General features: G+C 46.8%; 1 protein-coding gene across 1 annotated transcript in view; it reads right to left on the bottom strand.

Annotated features, from left to right (window-relative positions):
• Positions 1-17,514, bottom strand: part of ATP10A (ATPase phospholipid transporting 10A (putative)) — a 159,661-nt gene that overhangs the window by 86,524 nt on the left and 55,623 nt on the right. The window contains exon 2 of the mRNA XM_030571040.1: positions 8,009-8,213. Within this exon, the coding sequence (XP_030426900.1) occupies positions 8,009-8,213 (205 nt within the window). The remainder of the gene's footprint in view (positions 1-8,008; positions 8,214-17,514) is intronic.

The raw sequence follows: 17,514 nt of genomic DNA on the forward strand, positions 1-17,514 counted from the left end.
CCTAGGGCTCCAGAGTGCCTTAGGCCACGTCTACGCTAGTACTGTACCGATGCAGCTGTGACTCTGTAAGATTACTCATGTAGCCACTCTATGCTGACGAGAGAGAGCTCTGCTGTTGATATAATTAAACCACCTCCAATGAGCAGCAGTAAATATCTTGATGGGAGACCGTCTCCCGCTGACATAGCGCTGGGCATACCAACGCTTCTATCGATGTAACTTATGACACTTAGGAGGGGTCTTTTCATACCCCTGAGTGACATAAGTTACACCAATAAAAGTGCTAGTGTAGACGTAGCCTTACTCTGGTCCTGAATTAAAAAATGCTCAGTGTTTGATAAGAAAATATCATATTTGGTAACAGATATTATAAAATGATTTCCCCTTCCCAACAGGCACAGCAATTAGTATCTACGACTAAGGAGTAACCAACCACGACATTTGGTTTTGTTAAAGAAAGCCATATTTAAATGATGCAAAACAGCCATGAAACATTGGAGTTGACAGCTCGAACCAGCAACAACCAGGAAAATGTAAAGAAAAGGCCAAAAAACCTGCTCTAAACATGCTTTAAATTTAAAAATGTACTCCTTTTGTAGCAGAAAATTAATTTAACATTTTTTCCCCAGATCTGAAATGTTTAATTTTTCCATCTGAAAAACTGTAATGTAGAGGTGCCAAACTGACCTCCTGGATTATGAAGTCTCCTATTTCTCCACAGAGCAGATATATACATGCGCAGTAGCATTACACATCTACCTCCCTCTCCCCCTCCCTCTAGCTTTACCCCTGCACCTTGACCCTGGGGTGAAGGAACCACCTTTAGGAACACAAGGGTATGTCAGTCTCCATGAGTAGGATTTTCAACCCTGGATACTTTAAGTTAGGCCCCATAACCCATATTTGAGCACAAAAGTAAAGGTGGCCTATGTCAACTGGAGATGCCAAGTGCTCAGCGCCTTTGAAAAAAAAACCCACACCATTTATTTAGGAGCTTTGGGTTAAATGACAGGTTTGAAAATTTTGACCTATACCTACTCAAATCCTTAGCCTCTGGAATGAGACTGCCAATAAATCTTGACAGTAAGAATAGTGATGTGGACACTTACACACTGGAAACCAGAAGGAGACAATCAACTCATTTTACATCGAACACACAGGAACAGAACTATTCTTTGATAATTTGCATAACTTCCCCCTGCCACTGCAAAAGTAATCACAAGACAACAACGCAAAGGTAGTGAAGGAGTGAAAAAGTGCTAAACTATTATATTAACAAAAAATTATAAATGTAAACAGATTTATAATCCTTCCACTTGCTAAGGACCCACTTTAAATTTTATACTCAATAAGATGTTCTATTTGTTGCTGTTTTACTTTGTCTTGCTAGTTGCTATATCATCTTGTTAGAAATATATTTTTATAATTAGAGACATCAACAATTTTCTCAGAAGGTGTCTCTGAACACAGCATTACCTGAAAGGATATGGTACAGCAGTACGAATGGTGTGCTTTTCACCCTGTTTCAACTTTTAAAAAATACATTTGTGTTGCTTTGGAAGGTTTTACTACTACTGACATGGTGAAAATTAAAAGCCTGCCTTTGAACTGTGGTTTTGAATGGGCTTGATGTGTTAGCATTTTGTGTTGCATAACAAAAAGCCTATATAATACGGTGTGACATGTCAAGTTTGGGAATTCTGAAAAAGACATGTTTCACTGAAAGCTTAAACTAAAAACTGACTATTCTTTTAGCTGAACTACACTGCAGTACGGCAGATACAAAATGAGGAAGTTGGTTTCTCTTTTTTGCTTGTTGTGGTTTTTTTAAAAACTCTCTTTTCCCAGTGGTGAATCTAATTTTGGCAAAGTGTGTGGGATAGAGCATTAGTCTGCTATTTTAACATTCACATATCTGGAATTTTAAAGTAACTTTACTTAACTCCATTAACTTTTTTTTTTTTTTTTTTTTTTAAAAGAGTGCAGACGGAATTACACCAGAAAGTTGCTAGAAATGTAGTGCGGCCTGCTCATGTCCATCCAAAGTATGCACACCTCTAAATAAGACCAAGCATTATGATTAGTCAATCTCCATCTAATTATTCATTAGAATTTAGTATTTTTACTAGTCCTTTCAGATAGGTACACACAGAGCTAGACTGAGGCTGGTCCTCGATGGATGGATGGATGGAATGGGCAGGAAAAGGAAAGAGAATTAAGGATCCTTCTTTTACCCTCCTTGTCCCTTCATGGGGTTCAGCCACAGTCTCTCAGGGCTAGTCAATATTATAAAGGCCATCCCCTTTGTGGAAACACAGCTTATAGCAGCAAAAGGAGTTCTTTTGCCACTACAGTTAAATTTTCTCCCCAGATAACAAGCTATACTGGCAAAAGCACTCCTTGTGCTGGTATAGGCTGTGGCTATATTGGGAGTTTTGCTGGCAAAGTTATGTTGGTTAGGGGTGTGATCCCCCCCCCCGCCACATCCTGACACAACTACGCTCGCAAAACTTTGTAGTGTAGACCTGACCTCAAACATACAGCTAGTGCACTGGTTTAACTTTAGGGAGTTACTTTAAACTAGTGTAGTTAAACCAATGCAGAAGGCTATGTGTGGATGTTCTTATTTAGGTTTAGACCATGTTTATTTCCAGTTTAGCGTAAGTTGATTAGGACTTGCAAATTGATTTTTTTACTGACTTAAGTTAAATTGAAACAGGAAAGTTTGAATCCAAAGTGTCAAAAATAAACCAAAATAAATGTGCCTCCACACAGGAATTTTCACTGGTTTAGCAGAACCACTTCATCTAAATTTATTTAATTAAACCAGTACACAACTGTGTGTAGACAAGGCCCAGCTCTTCAGAAAGAAAGAGGGCAGGGGTGTCATGGTATAAATCCCCACTCTGAACCTTAGCGTCCAAAAGATGGGGTACCAGCATGAATTCCTTTAAGCTTAATTACCAGCTTAGAACCTGTAGCGCTGCCACCAACCAGGAATTCCAGTGCCTGGTACACTCTGGTCCCCCAAAAACCTTGCCCGAGGACCCCCAAGACCCAGACCCTCTGGATCTTAACACAAGGAAAGTAAACCCTTTCCCCCACCGTTGCCTCTCCCAGGCTTCCCCTCCCTGGGTTACCCTGGAAGATCACTGTGATTCAAACTCCTTGAATCTTAAACAGAGGGGAAAATTCACCTTCCCCCCCTCCTTCTCTCTCCCCTTCCCAGACTCTCCCTGAGAGAGAAAGTAATCCTAACACAGAGAGAAATTAACCTCTCTCTCCTCCTTCCCTCCTTTCTCCCCACCAATTCCCTGGTGAATCCAGACCCCGTCCCCTGGCATCTCACACCAGAAAAAAAAAACTCAATCAGGTTCTTAAACAAGAAAAGCTTTTAATTAAAGAAAGAAAAACAGTAAAAATTATCTTTGTAAATTTAAGATGGAATATGTTACAGGGTCTTTCAGCTATAGACACTGGGAATACCCTCCCAGCCTAAGTATATAAGTACAAATTAAAATCCTTTCAGCAAAATACAAAATTGAACTCCTTCCAGCCAAATACACATTTGCAAATAAAGAAAACAAACATAAGCCTAACTCACTTTATCTACCTAGTACTCACTATTCTGGACATATAAGAGACTGTATCAGAGAGATTGGAGAGAAACTTGGTTGCACGTCTGGTCACTCTCAGAACCCAGAGAGAACAACAACCAAACACTAACAGCACACACACAAACTTCCCTCCCTCAAGATTTGAAAGTATCCTGTCCCCTGATTGGTCTTCTGGTCAGGTGACAGCCAGGCTCACTGAACTTGTTAACCCTTTACAGTCAAAAGAGACATGAAGTACTCCTGTTTTATTAACCCTTAACTATCTGTATATGACAAGGGGTTAAGACATGATCCTCCACTGTCCAGCTATGAAGAGAAACACAGTCCAGCTTTTCAAAGGGTGGTGCCACTGCTGCTCCAATATGCACTCCCCCCAGAGCCTTGTCCTGGGACTCCTGCCAAATTGATGCTCTCCACCTATGTCCCACAACATGGCCAGTGATTTTATGAACCATAATCTGGTGAACAACATCTAAAAGAGACTTTGTGGATTTTGTTAGGAACACACTAGATACAAATATTTGGGTTGTTTCATTCTGCAGTGCATTAAGACTGTAAATGTTTTTCATGAGTCTAGATTAATACTAGCAAAATATTCTAAATCATCCTTATGAAACCTGAAAGGAAGGATTGATTCCTGTAATGAAGGCTGCATCTGCTTAGCTGCTCTCAGAAGAGTGGTTGGACAAAATATTTTAAACACATGTACAACATTCCATAAGCAATTATAGAGGGTGTGGTGGTAAAACAGGCTGCACAGTAATACAGAAAACACATTGATTTTTCTTGCACAATGTGTCTCCTATTAGGTACAGCACACTCAAATGTTTGCTGTGACATAAGGAACAAATAGGGTGGGTTAGCGTTTAGAAGGAACTTGGTATATCACCAAGATACACTAAGCTTTTCCGAAAAGAGTGCTGGTTGTTCACTGCTAGAACTTTAGGTCACTCAAAACTTGGGTATAGCAAAGTATTCTCAGCTTAACTTTCCAATGTGTCTCAATACACACATTGATCTGATCCATGCCCCAGTATGAAATAAATCCCCTATATTTTTCTGATCTAAAGGCAAATTATATGAAAGGAAATTTCTGATTATTTAAGGTTTTTGAATATAACAATCTCCATAGTATCTAGGTCCAGAGACTACAGTACCTAAATATTAAGGGGGAGAATTTCTAAGGCATAAATGCCTTTGAAAAATCTCTGCCTATATTTTCCTTCCCAGAAGAACCATTTAAAAAAACCCAGCACTGAGTATCATGACAAGTTAAAAGAAAAAGAAAAATTTCTGAAATATTCCATTTCATGAGCTGCTTTATTAATTTTAAATAGAATTGTTCTCCAAAGATTTGTTTACATAAGATCAGACATACAGGGATACTGAAATAAAAGCTACTGGTTAAGTGCAAATCAGTAAAAAAAAAAAAAACTTAAAAAGAAATTGCCTCATAAATTTATGGCAAAATGAGGAAAAAAGATTAGTAAACTCAATTACCGTGCAGTAGCACTTCAAATATTGATTGGTTTCAGGAGAATCAGATCTTTAAACTGCAATTACACAAACAGATCTCTCACCTACTTGCTTAACTGATCGTTTATTTGCTAACCTACCTGATGTAAATGTATACCAAAGAATCACACATTCAAATTAGATTTTTCAAAAGCCAGAGAAATGGCAATACAGCCCATGAAATTAAAATCATGTACAGAGTCAAGGATTGATTTCACAGTTTGAGTATCAATGGGACATATGATCATATACAGAAAGTATAGGTTTTATGTCAGAAGTATCACATTTATTAACATACAAACAATACTAAGTAACAATAGTGTTCCCAACATACTAATATTTATTCAGATAAATCAAGGCAGAATTGAAATAATTTATATTTCTAGATACTCCATTCCAAAAATTAGGTTCTTGGGATTCGCCAGCCGAGAAGACCAATAGCAGCCACAAATGCTGCAGAAACAATTCTAGGATCTTCATGAGCCTTCTTCACATTTGTTTAGAGTGTGATAAGGCCTGCAAAGTGCTGCATCCTCAGTCTCAGGACTGCCACTGTAGTTGCTTGCTGTGATTCAGAGTACTGCTAACAAAGGACCCATCCAATCTCTGGTGGACAGATGTTGTTCCGGTAAGAAAACAGTATTTTCTGAGCACAGGACTGGCATGCAGGAATTCTGACTCTCTCTAGTTTTGGGAAAGTCACTGTCTGGGCCCTGCATACGTCTGTATGAGCAGAGGACATAAAGAGGGTACAGACTGCCCTGGAAGATCATACCTCTTTGCAGGGGAGTTCTCAGACCAAAATAGAGCTGGCATAACAGCTCTGCACAGGCTTCTCAGTCTGACCCTGACACATGAGAATGTGTTGGTATCTAGAAGAGGCATGAGTGTCAAGCACTACACTCTGGCTAGTCTGTATTGGTGACATGGCTCTTTATGGCATGCAACTTAGAGTAGACTTGGCATGCTGTAAATTGCATGGGTGGGAACAAGGTAGAGACTCTGAACTGGGACAGAATTTGGGAGTCTTGAAAGTGGCTTTCCCATCTCATGTGGCGTGCCACCTCCTCTCTTCCTCATGCCCAGCACAGGAAAGGGTACTAAAGAATTTGGCCCTCTCTCTCAGCTTCCCTGTCTGTAAAATGAAAGCCATTGTGACTTCTTGACCTACTTCACACATTTAAGAAAAAACTCATTTTGCCTAATAACATAAATGCAAAGTATTGATATTAAATCTTTCTCCATGCTTGCTACGGGAATGTTAGCTCAAATCCTGTGATGTGCCGCTGATATTTTAACAACGGGTTCCCACATCTTGCCCTCGGCCTGTGACGTGTGTGTGCTATAAAGAGGAGGGAGGAAGGATTGCACAATCTATTCATTTGTTTCCCATTTATACGAGAGTGCTGTGAAATGAGCCAGTGCCACATGGCAACAGACGTATTAAGAATAATTTTACTGTACATACTGATAATGTAGCAGCATTCAGCTTCAATGAATTAATGGTGTGGGGTGGACTTCTTATAGGGAATTTGGGGACAGGCTCCTATGGAATTTCTTTTACAATGATACTTAACATTTGGTGGAAAAAATATGCTCTTCAGAAACATATTTCTGAGCCCCAGGAATAAACTATCTCTGATGGGGATGATTTAGCTGGGTCCAGAGAAGAGGTGAACTTCATTTTAGGAACAGAGAACCCACTCCAATCTTCCCTGTCATTTGGTTGTCTAAAAAAGGGACACAGAGGAACTGCCTCTGACATATCACTGTTCAACACTCACCAGGGCAAGTTTTTCAAAGGTTGTAAAGACTCTTCTCATCTTAGTGAGACACATATAGTGACATCACATGCCAGGGGTTTTGGCCAGTACTTTAATAAGGACTGCTCACATATTGCTGAGGGAATTACAGGATGCTGCAGTTGCACTAGACTTTGAAATTTCAGGTACGCATGCTGCTGACAACTTAATTGACATTGAAACCAGGACTTGGGTATTTAGTCTTTCTGAGTTATTCTAGGAGGAGGTGGTCATGTGCTGTTTTCTTTGGAGCTCTTTTTCAATATTTGACTTTAGGAGGGGATATCGTTGAAATAAATGGCAGTTTTGTCATTGACTTCAATCTATATTTGGTACTTACATGGGCCCCATTACTGCAGTATTGGAGTGCCTCACAATCACAGCACCCTTGTGAGTTAGAGAAGTGCTATTATCACTATGTTACATATGATTAATACTCAAGTACGGTCGCTAGATTAAGTAAAAGTCAGGCTAGTTTTCCAATCATTTCATACAAAGCACCTCCTATTCCCGACCTTCTGGGTTTGTTCGTTTATTTGCAGCACAATGCTGTTGTGGAGAGATGAATGCCAACAAGAGAGCAGTGAGGCAACTTTTGTAGCTCGTGCTCTCACCAGCTGAAAATACACCATTAAAATACATGCATGCTGTACCTTTAAAGTTAGAGGGACATGGATTTTTATGTAGAATTTCCAACTGAAAGTGATTTGGCCCACAGACATGAAAAATAGTTATTTTCTATGTTGAAAACGATCTACAGAAAGAACAGTTGAAAATGTGATACAAAAACCAAAATACAATACAAGTCATTAAAAAAAAAAAGTAACATTTGCCTGTCCCACACAATTACCAAATATCTCCATTTTCAAATACGGGGAAAATGTAGCAATAACTGCATAATGGTATCTGAGGTAACTGTTGGCATATCCTAACAGTTTAATTCTAATTGCAGGGGAGCACCAGTCCTGCTAGAAGAAGAAAGGTTAATTGATTGGTGTGCTTTTGGATTGGTGAATCACTTATTGAGTTTAAACAAACCATTATCTTAAATAAAAATGAAAGATGTTGACTTACCAACTCTAAGAATCTCCTCACTACCTGTCTTTGTTTTAAATTGGTCTCCCCATCCAGGTTAGCAGTTTCTATATGACACAGCCCATCAGGGTCACTTGAAGAGAGCAGCAATATGTCAGCAGGTATGATTTCATTACAACGAAGCTGAACAAAGTCGCCAACTTCTACTTCTTTCCAATATCTGTTCATATATTTCTTTTCATTCCTGACAAAGAGACATGTACAGGAAATACATCAAAACACTGACCAGGTAGGGATGTCTCAGTCTAGTCTGTTTGGATTTTAGGCTGGACCACAGAGTCTTCGTGAAAAATCACCAAGATATTCTCAAATTCTCCCTCTTTAGAAAAATCAGATGGCCATAAAAAGGGTGATGAAGAGGTAATGTGGCTGGATAACAATTATTAAGGGCTAGATCAGACACCTTCCTTTCAGCCTCTAAATGGACTACCTACCTTGTGGGCATGAGTACATTGGGGTAAATAGGTTCTGTACACCCATTACTCCTACCCTTGACAGATGGGTTGGCCATGGCTCCTCCCTCATCGCAGTGCACCAATCAGTTCAGCTTAACTATTGCAGGGGAGGGGGTTAGTTACCTGCTACTGATGAAGGCCAGTAATAGATTTGTACCCCACCTCCAGGGGCGAGGGTAGGACAGGAAAGGAAATGGCCAGTCCCCTCTGAGGCACAACTCCTTCCTTGCACTGTTCCTGAGGCACCACAACTATGTGCCACCCTTTATCAGCCCAATCTAGCCTTCAAAAGAAGCAATGAAAATATTTGCACACATTGTAATGCAAATATATAAAGAGTCACTAACATCTTTGGGAATTACTCTTTAAAGAAACCCAGCATACAAGTGTTTTTCCTCTCTCCAATGACCACTAACAACTACTGTGACTTATAAGGATGAACTTTTTGTGGTGCTGCATGTGAAACTTAGACCCAAGAGCCAAAAATACACAACCCAAATGAATTCCAGTAAAAAACCCACTAAGCTAGAGTCACCACGAAAAACGCAGCCTCAAATAGAGTGTGGGGAGAGGACATTCTTGTTTCCTTAAAGTGAGCTTTTATAGTGACACATTAACTAGTGATATCTGTTGTATACAGTAGTTGTCTCTCTGCCCAACAATTATAAACCTTCTATTTTGCAACTGAATTTCTTTGTCACTTCAAAGATTTATCTAGCTGAAAAAGACGGTTACTCACCTTTGTAACTGTTGTTCTTCGAGATGTGTTGCTCACATCCATTCCAGTTAGGTGTGCGCGCCGCGCGTGCACGTTCGTCGGAAACTTTTTTACCCTAGCAACTCCAGTGGGCCGGCAGGTCGCCCCCTAGAGTGGCGCCGCCATGGCGCTCTATATATACCCCTGCCGGCCCGCCCGCTCCTCAGTTCCTTCTTGCCGGCTACTCCGACAGTGGGGAAGGAGGGCGGGTGTGGAATGGATGTGAGCAACACATCTCGAAGAACAACAGTTACAAAGGTGAGTAACCGTCTTTTCTTCTTCGAGTGATTGCTCACATCCATTCCAGTTAGGTGACTCCCAAGCCATACCTAGGCGGTGGGGTCGGAGTGAGAAGTCGCGGCCCGGAGCACCGCAGTTCCGAAGGCCGCATCCTCCCTCGACTGCTGGACCAGGGCGTAGTGGGAAGCAAAAGTGTGGACCGATGACCAGGTCGCTGCCCGACAGATTTCCTGGATGGGCACACGGGCTAGGAAAGCCAGCGATGACGCCTGCGCCCTGGTAGAATGCGCAGTCACACGGCCCGCAGGGACATGGGCCAAGTCATAACAAGTCCTGATACAGGACGTAACCCAAGAGGATATCCTCTGGGAGGAGATAGGAAAACCTTTCATACGATCTGCTACCGCCACGAAAAGCTGGGGGGATTTTCGGAAGGGCTTAGTCCTGTCTATGTAGAACGCGAGAGCCCTACGGACATCCAGCGAGTGGAGCTGCTGCTCCCTGCCCGAGGAGTGAGGTTTTGGGAAAAAAACCGGAAGGAAAATCTCTTGGTTGACATGGAAGGCTGAGACCACCTTGGGCAGAAAAGCAGGGTGTGGTCTCAGCTGCACCTTGTCCTTGTGGAAGACCGTATATGGGGGGTCTACCACAAGAGCTCGGAGCTCCGACACCCGTCTAGCTGAGGTGACAGCCACTAGAAAGGCAGTTTTCCAAGAAAGGTAGAGCAGGGAGCAAGTAGCTAACGGCTCAAAGGGGGGCCCCATGAGTCGGGACAACACCAGGTTAAGATCCCAGGTGGGAGCAGGGGGACGGACGTTAGGGAATAAACGTTCCAGCCCTTTAAGGAATCTCGACACCGTCGGGTGAGAAAAAACGGAGCGACCGTCCGCACCCGGGTGAAAGGTGGAGATAGCAGCTAGGTGGACTCGCAACGACGATAAGGCCAGACCTTGCCCTTTGAGGGACAAAACGTAGTCTAATATTTCGGAAACCGAAACTTCCATAGGGCGGAGATTTCTCTCTACGCACCAACAGGAGAAGCGCTTCCATTTCGCTGAATACGTGGCTCTTGTGGACAGTTTCCTGCTGCTCAAGAGCACCTCTCTCACAGGCGTGGAGCATCGCAGCTCTGGGCCAGTCAGCCACGCAGGAGCCACGCCGCTAGGTGCAGCGACTGCAGGTCTGGGTGACACAGGGTCCCGTGGTCCTGGGTAATCAGGTCCGGATGAAGGGGCAGGGGAACTGGGTCGGCTATGGCCAAGTCCAGCAGCATGGTGTACCAGTGCTGCCTGGGCCACGCCGGGGCTACCATGATCACGAGCGCCTCGTCCCTGCGCACCTTCAGGAGGACCTTGTGGACTAGAGGGAACGGGGGAAATGCATAGTACAGGTGGGTCGACCACCGGATGAGGAAGGCGTCCCCTATCGACCCCGGTTCCCTGCCCTGAAAGGAGCAGAATGCTGGGCACTTCCTGTTCCCCCTGGACGCAAAGAGGTCCACCCGGGGATAACCCCACCTCCGGAAAATGGAGAGAGCGACATCCGGGCGAAGGGACCACTCGTGCGACAGGAAGGATCTGCTCAGTCGATCTGCCAGAGTGTTCCGTACTCCAGGGAGGAAGGAAGCCCTGAGGTGAACGGAGTGGGCTACGCAAAAGTCCCAGAGACGTATCGCCTCGTGGCACAGGGAGGAGGACCTGGTGCCGCCCTGCTTGTTGATATAGTACATCGTCGTCGTGTTGTCCGTAAACACGGCGACACAACGACCCTGAAGCTGATGACAAAACGCTTGACAAGCAAGGCGGACCGCTCTCAACTCCCGTATGTTGATGTGGAGCCCCACCTCCTCCTGGGACCACAGGCCCTGTGTCCGCAGGGTCCCCAGGTGGGCCCCCCAGCCCAGATCTGAGGCATCCGTTGTCAGGGATACCGATGGCTGAGAGGGGTGAAAGGGAAGACCCGCACATAACACGGACTGGTCCAACCACCAGCCGAGAGAGTCCAAGACCTTCTGGGGGATTGTGACTAACATGTCTAAAGGTTGCCTTTGCGGCCTGTAACGGCTGATAAGCCACAGCTGGAGAGGCCTCATGTGGAGCCGAGCGTAGCCGGTCACAAAAGTGCACGCTGCCATGTGGCCTAACAGGGTTAGACATGTCCTTACTGACGTCAACGGGGCTGACCGCAAACGCTGAACGATCGCCGCCATGGTCTGGAACCGTTGCAGAGGCAGCGAGGCCCTGCCCATCGTGGCGTCCAAGACCGCCCCGATAAATTCCACCTTTTGCGTGGGCCTCAGAGTGGATTTGTCTGTGTTTATCAGGAGGCCCAGACTTGCAAATACGGCGGTGATCAGGCGGACATGGCTGCTGACCTGCTGCTCCGACGTGCCCCGAATCAACCAGTCGTCCAGATAAGGGAACACGTGGACACGGTTGCGTCGAAGATGCGCCACGACAACTGCCATGCATTTTGTAAACACCCTTGGGGCCGTGGACAGGCCGAAAGGGAGGACTGCAAACTGATAATGAAGAGCCCCCACAACGAAGCGGAGAAAGCGTCTGTGGCGCGGCCAAATGGCAATATGAAAATACGCGTCCTGCATGTCGAGGGCGGCGTACCAGTCTCCCGGATCCAGGGATGGAATAATGGTCCCCAGGGATACCATGCGGAACTTCAACTTCACGAGGTATTTGTTGAGTTCTCGCAGGTCGAGGATAGGCCTGAGGCCCCCCTTGGCCTTGGGGATCAGAAAGTAGCGGGAATAAAACCCCTTGCCTTTCTCGTTTTCCGGAACCGCCTCTATGGCTCCTTTGCTGAGGAGCGTCTGCACCTCCTGTCGAAGGAATTGCTCGTGAGAGGGGTCCCTGAAGAGGGACGAGGAAGGAGGGCGGGAAGGAGGAAACGAAACAAACTGCAGGCGGTATCCCGTCTGCACCAGGTTTAAGACCCAGCGGTCCGATGTTATTTGGGACCACGCCGGGAGGAAAAACGAAAGGCGGTTTGAAAACGGGGGGAAAAGATCCATAGGGGAAACTGCTACAGCGCCCTCGGGCGCACCTTCAAAATGAAGGCTTAGGACCAGGCGGGGGTTTCGAGGAGCCTTGGTTCTGCCCCCCTTGGTTCCCAGACTGCCTGCGCCTGCCGTTCCTGCCGCGGCGCCTGTAAGGGTCCTGCCGCTGGCGGAACTGGGAAAACGGCCTACGGTACGGCTGCTGCTGTGGCCTAAAGGGTCTACGCTGCGTCACGGGGGTGTGCATCCCGAGGGACCGCGCAATGACCCGGTTGTCCTTCAGACTCTTGAGTCTGGGGTCTGTCTTTTCCGAAAACAGGCCCTGGCCTTCGAAAGGAAGGTCCTGTATCGTGTGCTGGAGCTCTGGCGGAAGGCCGGAAACCTGCAGCCAGGAGATGCGACGCATCGTAACTCCCGACGCGAGGGTACGGGCAGCCGAGTCCGCAGCGTCCAAGGATGCTTGTAAGGCCGTGCGCGCGACCTTTTTGCCCTCGTCCAGGATGGCCGTAAACTCCTGGCGAGCATCCTGTGGCAGCAGCTCTTTAAATTTGTCCACTGCCACCCAGGAGTTAAAAGCGTACCTGCTCAGCAGGGCCTGCTGATTAGAGACCCTGAGCTGCAGGGCCCCAGCCGAATATACCTTACGGCCAAGGAGGTCCATGCGCCTGGCCTCTCTGGATTTGGGGGCCGGAGCCTCCTGGCCGTGACGCTCCCTATCGTTCACCGACTGCACCACCAGTGAACCGGGAGTCGGGTGAACGTGCAAGTATTCATACCCCTTGGAAGGGGCCATGTACTTTCTCTCGACTCCTTTCGCTGTCGGAGGGATGGAGGCCGGGGACTGCCAGATAGTATTGGCATTGGCCTGAATGGTCCGTACAAAGGGCAGGGCGACCCTGGTGGGAGCATCCGAAGAGAGGATGGTAACAATCGGGTCCTCTATCTCCGAGACCTCCTCTGCCTGCAGACTCAGGTTTTGGGCCAACCGCCTGAGGAGGTCCTGGTGCGCCCTGAGATCCAGCGGGGGGGGACTGTTGGAGGAGGTACCCGCCACCGCCTCATCCGGGGAGGAGGATGAGGAGACCCCAGGCACGATAGTGTCCAACTGAGGGTCTTCCTCAGCCCTCGCCTCTACCTCCGGAGCCACAGCGGAGTCCTGCTGTTTGGACCCTTCCTCCGCCTCCGGGGAGGGAGGGGGGCGAGACAAGGAGGCTTCAGGGGCCCTACGCTCCGCATTCGCCGGTGTGGGAGGGAGCTGCTGGGGGCCCTGGGCCTGATGGTATGCCCAGGGTGTCCAGAATCCCCACTGTGGTGGGCCTTGGTCTTCCAGCGGCGGATCCCCGAAGAGCGCCGCCTGCCGGTCGGTGCCGAGCGCATACGCACTGTCCGCCTGCGAAGATACGGACGGCTGTCTCGAGGGCCACGGCGGGGCCGACCCCGGATGGTACGGGCCGGCGCGGGTCGGCACGGAGGATCGTCTCGGTGCCGGGGACCGGTGCCGGGAGTCGTATCGGTGCCGGGATCGGGACCGGGACCTGGATCTGTCACGGTGCCGGGATCCTGATCGGTACCGGGTGTCGCTTCGGTAGCGGGACCTGCCACCAGCTCGGTGCCGGGAGGTCGACCGGGACCTACCACCGGCTCGGCGCCGGGAGGTCGACCGAGACCGGGACCTGCCACCATCTCGGTGCCGGGAGGTCGACCGGGACCTACCACCGGCTCGGCGCCGGGAGGTCGACCGAGACCGGGACCTGCCACCAGCTCGGTGCCGGGAGGTCGACCGGTGCGGCGAGTAGCGATGGGACCTGCTCCTGGAGTCGCGGTGCCGGTGACGCCGACTGGAGCTTGACCGCGACCGTCCGGAGGTCGACCGTTGCCGCGAGTGCGACCGGTGCCGCTGAGGGGAGCGGTGCCGGGACTGCGAGCGGCGTCGGGATCTGGAGCGCCCAAGACGTCGGGACCTAGATGGCGAAGGACTGTCTCTGGGCGGCGCCGACATCATGGGCTTGCCCCTGGACACGACCCGCACCGGAGGTACCGGGGGTGGCAGCCGAGTGGGCTCCGTCAGGGCAATAAGGTCCCGAGCCGAGGCGAAGGTCTCCGGTGTTGACGGGACCACTATCTCAACCCCAGATCTCATGGGGGAGCTCGGCGGCACCGGACTCAACGGACCCGCCAGGCCCGGAGTCAACGGTGCTGACGGTGCCGGCGGTGCCGCGGCCGATGTCGAGGCCGGGCGCTCAAGCCGGGTCTGCCTGGCCGGAGTAGCAGACTTCGACGGCCTAGGCTGTGATTCCGGTGCCGGAGAAGGTCGGTGCCGAGGAGTCTTCTCGGTGCCGGAGCGATCCGGTGCCGGTGCCGAGACCACGGTCCGCGAAGTCGACGGGTCAAGTGCCGCCTCCATGAGGAGAGTTCGGAGCCTCTGATCTCTCTCCTTTTTTGTCCTCGGCTTGAAAGCCTTACAGATGCGGCACTTGTCAGACCTGTGCGATTCCCCGAGGCACTTCAGGCACGCTTCGTGGGGATCGCTGGTGGGCATGGGCTTCTTGCAGGCCGCACACTGCTTGAAGCCCGGCGAAACAGGCATGAGCCTGGCGCCGGGTGCCGGGAAGGGCTAAGCCCCCGGCCAAGAACTATTTAACAACTATTGACTAAACTATTTACTTAACAACACTAATTAACACTATATAGAACTAGAGATAAGCGATTGAAAACTAGGAGAGCTAGGGACGTGGAGGACAGCTAAGCCGCGCTCCACAGTTCCAACGACCGACACGGCGGTAAGAAGGAACTGAGGAGCGGGCGGGCCGGCAGGGGTATATATAGAGCGCCATGGCGGCGCCACTCTAGGGGGCGACCTGCCGGCCCACTGGAGTTGCTAGGGTAAAAAAGTTTCCGACGAACGTGCACGCGCGGCGCGCACACCTAACTGGAATGGATGTGAGCAATCACTCGAAGAAGAACATTAAGATATATGTTGTTAATCTAAAATCTGCTCATTAAACCTCTCTTTTTCTTGAAATGAGTTAATTGGTAACTTATTTTTGTTAGGAGCAAGGGGAAAAAAGAATAGGTGCCTGTTTAACAAACTCTAGTTAAAAAAATGCTTTTTAAAAAGCATTAATGTAAATTCTTCACTTTGGTATTTTAAAAGAAATTTATTTTTAAAACAGCCAAGATATTAACTTTGCAAAACACATACTGCAAATGGGAAATAGCTACTTTTGACACTTTCCTAAACTACCAGTACATAACACTTAATGAAATGACACAGCACAGTATCCTAGATGGTTGCCATTGTTGTTACATTGCAATTGGCACTGCCGTTGTTCTTCCTTGACACCACCTATGCCAACAGAACAGGATTCTGAAATGGAAAAAAATTGGCCATTTTATGTATTTTACATGTATTCCTTAAAAATGTTTTGTATATGAAGATCCTGAATAGATTTTTAACCAGATCAAAACACAGAAGACCTGGTAACTTTTAGAATTACTGTTAAAGATTATGACCCAGATTTTTAAAGGTATTTAGGTATTGCTGCACTCAGAGATTGCAACGTCTAAGTGGTTCAGGAGCCTAAAACTCATTTTCAAAAGGCGGTTTAAGCATTAGGTGCCATCTCTTTTTAAAATGAAAGTTGGGCTCCTAAACCCTGAGCAAAGTGACACCTAAATACTTTTAAAAATCTGGACCTATGCATCTAATTCATTGTTGTTTTGACTCCACTGGTGTCAGAGTTACACAGCATCTATGTATTTATTTAGCATACACATCAAACAATAAAATGTCAGGTAATGGGGCAGAGGTGTATCTTTCTTAGCTGTCCCTTCCCTGTGCCCAGTTTATAAGAGACGGAATGAAAATTATGGTTGTATCCTCTCTTTCAATAAAGATCACTGCAGATTAATAAGAGCTCTAAGTGTAAAACATGATAGCCTAACAATGGCAGATAATTTTCACACTGGCTGTAGATACATTCCTTATTCCCTCCACCATCAGTCTGAAACTAGCATTTAACTTTTCCTACTAATGAGTATGAATTGCTTTGAAACCAAGAGTGCAGTAATGTAGTACAAAACACTGGATCACAGATCTGAAAAGTTTGTTGGCTATGCAGGCAGTAACTCAAGAACACTTTCACATGTGACTGCTACTCTTGATCTTTTCTAATTTAACTATGGAAGTGAATGAAGTTCAAATGCATTTGTAATCAGTGGTGCTATATAAGTGTTACAAGACTAAGAATGAGAGAACAGTCCTGCAGGCTATAGTGCCTAGCAACTTTTCATTATTTTTTATTGTTTAAAAAGCATTGCACTTCAAGCATTTCCTAATCTCCCACACACTTGGCAACTATCACACCTGTATACTATCTGCCACAGGAAGTGAGATCTTGGACTAGAATGCCAAATGCCTTGTTAAGGATGGATATACTGTAAGAGTGTTTGAACACATACCAGGGACAGAGAGTAGCTCCCCCTTAATTAGGAACAGAGGAACTGCCATATCAGGTCCATGTAATCTAGTTCCTGCCTCTGACACCTTGTATTGAGCTGTGATACTCTGAGTACCTTTCCCAGACCTGAAGAGCACTGTGTAGCTCAAAAGGTTGTCTTTTTCACCAACAGAAGTTGGTTCAATAAAAGATATTACCTCGTCCACCTTGTCTCTCTAACATATATTGTCTACTCATAGCTCCAGTCTTTCTGAGAGCCCCAGTTCAATCCCTCTTTCATATGAAAATCTTTCCATGCCTCTGAGAGCACAGTATTCCAGGAGAGGGTGTACCATAGATTTCTACAAAGTGGCATTATAATATGTTGGCATTGTCTTCCATTCATTTTTATGCATTCCACCTTTAAAACAAACAAACAAAAATTACTGCTGCACTTTGAAGTTCCATTTTTACTGAACTGTTCACAATGATGCCCAGGCCTTTTTCTTGAGCAGTTACAGTTAATTTAGAAGATAGTAAGGTGGAAGTGTAGTTGTTTGTTATTCCTTCTTATGTGTATT

This window comes from Gopherus evgoodei, chromosome 1, assembly GCF_007399415.2.
Source record: "Gopherus evgoodei ecotype Sinaloan lineage chromosome 1, rGopEvg1_v1.p, whole genome shotgun sequence".
Lineage (NCBI taxonomy): Eukaryota > Metazoa > Chordata > Testudines > Testudinidae > Gopherus > Gopherus evgoodei.